This window comes from Cibotium barometz, chromosome 18 (genome assembly GCF_041138505.1).
Source record: "Cibotium barometz isolate CiBa-2024 chromosome 18, ASM4113850v1, whole genome shotgun sequence".
Lineage (NCBI taxonomy): Eukaryota > Viridiplantae > Streptophyta > Polypodiopsida > Cyatheales > Cibotiaceae > Cibotium > Cibotium barometz.
In genome coordinates this window covers 15,744,811-15,748,490 of record NC_141063.1, presented here as the reverse complement: position 1 = coordinate 15,748,490, position 3,680 = coordinate 15,744,811, and the positions used below count along the sequence as shown (strand labels likewise).

Sequence of the window (3,680 nt, the reverse complement as noted above, 5' to 3'; positions counted from 1 at the left end):
CTCTCTCTCTCTCTCTTTCGTTCTCGTAGAGGCCTACCAAATACACTCATACTATCTCTCTTCTCTCTCCTCTACCTGACCCATCAGATACCCTCAATAGCGGTTGTGGTTATCCATTAGACGTTGAAAGCACCTTCTCTCTTTTAGAGACGTCACAAAGTTTGTGAAACGGGTAACAAAACCAACATGTCTTACCATATCCTTCCACTTCTACTACTTCTACTTAGCTAGTCACAGAAAGCTCAGGCCACTAAAGGGTGTACCAATGATAGACCATCCAGTAGGATCCCCAAAACTATGACCATTCAACTTTGTTTGAGCCAATTTTTTTATTTGCTATCAATAAGAAGGGCAAAACACCTTTTACTAACAAAACAATATTAGAAAAGAAAAAAACTAAAAACTAAACAATATATTTGCTTGTTTTAAAATATTTCAAAACAAAGGGAAGACCAAACACTTAGAAACAAAGATGCTGTCATTAATAGCTGTTGGGCCATTTTGTGACTATGCAAACAGCTCTCTTTCCATGTGTTTGGCCAAGACTGGGGCAATACACAAAAAGGCATGCCGGCAGCAATAAAGAGAGCAAAGACCACTTAGAATGCTTTGATGTAGATCCACATAGGAGCTTTCTTTAGCTAAGCATCCATGTGCTTTTCTGGAAGCTTTTGTAACACATTAGTAACACACACTGGTGCTTTCCAATTAAAAGTTTTTGGTCATGACTCGATCAATACACCAAAAGACACAGTGTCGGTAATAAAGAGAGAGCAAAGATGACTCAGAATTGACTTGATGTAGATCCAAATAGGAGCTTTCTTTAGTCAAGCATCTATGTGCTTTTCTGGAAGCTTTGCAACACTCGAACACCCCACTGCATCCATCAAGATTTTCCCTCCTTCGCCCATCTTCTAATCCCCCACTGCATTGCTTTGACCACAACATATCGCAAATGGCTCCTCACAGCTCACTGGAGTTAAAAGCTCTTAAAATCAAGCAAGCAAGAAAATTGCACCTACAAATACAATGATGCTGCAAAAACAATATCTCTTTTGATTAAAGTTGACCCTTTCTGAAATTTATCTTCAAGGTCCTGCTCTCCAATAGACCTCGCTGCCAGTATGAGTTGCTGCAAAACTTCTTCCAACCGTTTCATTGCTCTGATCAGGCTACCCTCAAAAACTTCACCCAGTTTCATTATTTCCGAAAACTTGGCTCCTTTGGCCCATGCAAAAACCATTTCCATGATATCGGGTCGGAAACCATTGACATACTCTTCCACATCAATTGCCAGCTGTGTCATGCAGCATAATTATACAGACCAGATAAGAGAAGGTGATGATAATTTCCCCAAAACCAGAAGGCCAGTAATTTTTCTAAACTCTTCATGGTGAATGCACCGCTTTAAAGGCCAGCACTACACGTCCTTTGCAAATGGCAATGATGATTGTGGTTTAACAATCCTGACAAATGTGTGCATACACAAGCACATATATGTATGTATATCTATGTACATATGTTTGTATGTCTATCTATGTATGTATGTAATATATTATATGTACCATGTGTAATGTATATTTTTATGTGTAATTATTCGATGTACTGTATATACCATATATAATGTGATGTATGTATGTACACACACACACAGATGTAAGTGTGTGTACGTGTGCATGCATATAGAAACATACATATGCATACATACATATATATACACATACACACATACGCATGCACGCACACGCACACACACACACACACACACACACACACACACACACACATAGGTATCAAACATATACACATGTATGTACATACATGCATACCTGTGTGTGTGTTGCGCGCGTGCATGTGATAACCTATATCCATAACATATACATAAATACACGTGCATGCATGCATGTTTTATGTTTACCAAGACCTACTACCACCAACTAATGGTGTTTTCAGTAAACTTTTTCGCTCTTAAAGTCACTGCGAGTATGTTCTAAGAAAACTTGAATGCATGCAAGATTTTGTAATTTCAATCAAGGATTTGATTCGAGTACCTTGCATTCCAGCTGCACTTTTCCTACTCGCCTTGCCATTTCTCGAAGCTGCAAATGAAGCGTTGCCAGATCCTCCCTTAACTTTGCACTGGATTTTACTTTCTCTTGCCAAACAAAGCAGGACAACAACGCTACAACCTGCTCGATTGATGCATCCTTCAGCACCCCTTTGAAGATCAACTCCGAAATGATGAGCTCGTCTGCACTAGAGATCTCACATGCAACCTTTCCTTTAAGCTCTACAACATCATCTGCTGTAGCATACCTACACATTAACAGGAAATTTGAATCAGAAAGACTTCGTATCCATAGCGAAACCGGTATGGTTTCCATGAAAACAAGTTCTTGCAAAAACGGAGGGTGACTTTCAAGCTTTGAGAAAAAAGTAGCTTTCTCACCCCAAGCGCCGAAGAACCCTTCTCCTGTACTTCAACTCGTCTTTGAAGACAAGATTTGATGCAGCACGGACCTCCTGACGAGCAGCTCGTATCAGGCTTGTAAGATGCTCCTTCTTATGATACTTTCTGAGCCTGTCTTCAAGGGTTGGGGAGGGTGTGAGAACGTGATTTGTTATCAAACTTTCTACGGCTTCCACCCTTCGCACGGATTTCTTGTAGCTGCCACTATCCACCTGCAAGTAAATATGCTACATGTTATATGTCCTGTATTTACCGGATTCCCATGAGCACCGATGTGTAATTAGAAATCTTCAGGACCAGTGCTTGAGGTGCCCAAACATGAAGATATTGATTTATACGATAAGGTGAAAGGCCTGATGGAGGGTTTCAGCCTTAGGAAGGAATTGGCCACATGGCAAGCACTGGGCAAGGGAAGGTTCGTTCAAATGAGCTGTGGGCAGCATCCATTGAACATCCAGCCTGCCCACAACACAAGGAAGAAACAACTGGCTTTCACAAAGCAAAGAGAAAACAGGAAAGCATGCCAATGGACAACATCATCTGGCTAAACAAAGGGTTCAAGGCACGGACTCGAGTGTTGAAATGCATCAAAGGTACACAAGAATATGGCATCATCAAGTATACAAAACATTACTAGATATACAGACCTGCATGTCATCCTCCGGGTCTAGCATCTGTAGACCTTCTGGGAAGCGGCGCAGAATTTCCAAGACTTTCTTTAAAGTCGACTCCCGTGCTTCAAGAGTACGTAGATCTTTGGCAACATATACACGGATCGCACTCAAGTTCTCTATCTGGTAACAAGCACATCCATAAGTAAGACTTTTTAATTCCACAAGTGGGAGGCTTATCCCTTCCCTCCCTTTTGACATTAAAATCCTCCCCCTCTTTCTCCAGTTGTGTATGTCATACTTACACTGCGCAGTTAAGCTTCTTTTACCTGGGAGAGTGGCACGGATACAACTAAAGGCTCCCCAGGCTCATCCAAAGGCACAGGCCGAACAGTCTGTTTTTTTCCTTCTCCCTTGTTCAACAAACAATTTGCCAAAACGTCAACCATGTAGCCTGTCTCGAGTGCCTTTTCTCTGACACTCTCTGGACACATCACCCGAAAAACACCCTTTGATTAAAATCCCGGCACTTGACTTTTTGCCGCGCACAGCCAGCATTCTAAGTGACCTAACAAACTCTACTAAACATAATGCAAACA

At 41.4% G+C, this 3,680-nt stretch overlaps 1 protein-coding gene across 2 annotated transcripts in view; it reads right to left on the bottom strand.

The window, feature by feature from the left end:
• Positions 1 to 460: 460 nt before the first annotated feature.
• Positions 461 to 3,680, bottom strand: part of MTR4 (RNA helicase, ATP-dependent, SK12/DOB1 protein) — a 72,342-nt gene continuing 69,122 nt past the window's right edge. The window contains exons 10-14 of one of the 2 annotated variants that reach the window (XM_086812184.1): positions 3,411 to 3,565; positions 3,118 to 3,264; positions 2,450 to 2,682; positions 2,052 to 2,316; positions 461 to 1,297 (exon numbers count right to left, since the gene is read on the bottom strand). In XM_086812184.1, coding sequence (XP_086668310.1) covers positions 1,019 to 1,297; positions 2,052 to 2,316; positions 2,450 to 2,682; positions 3,118 to 3,264; positions 3,411 to 3,565 — 1,079 coding nt within the window. In that variant the 3' untranslated portion in view covers positions 461 to 1,018. The remainder of the gene's footprint in view (positions 1,298 to 2,051; positions 2,317 to 2,449; positions 2,683 to 3,117; positions 3,265 to 3,410; positions 3,566 to 3,680) is intronic. The other variant, XM_086812185.1, reaches the window with a different exon arrangement.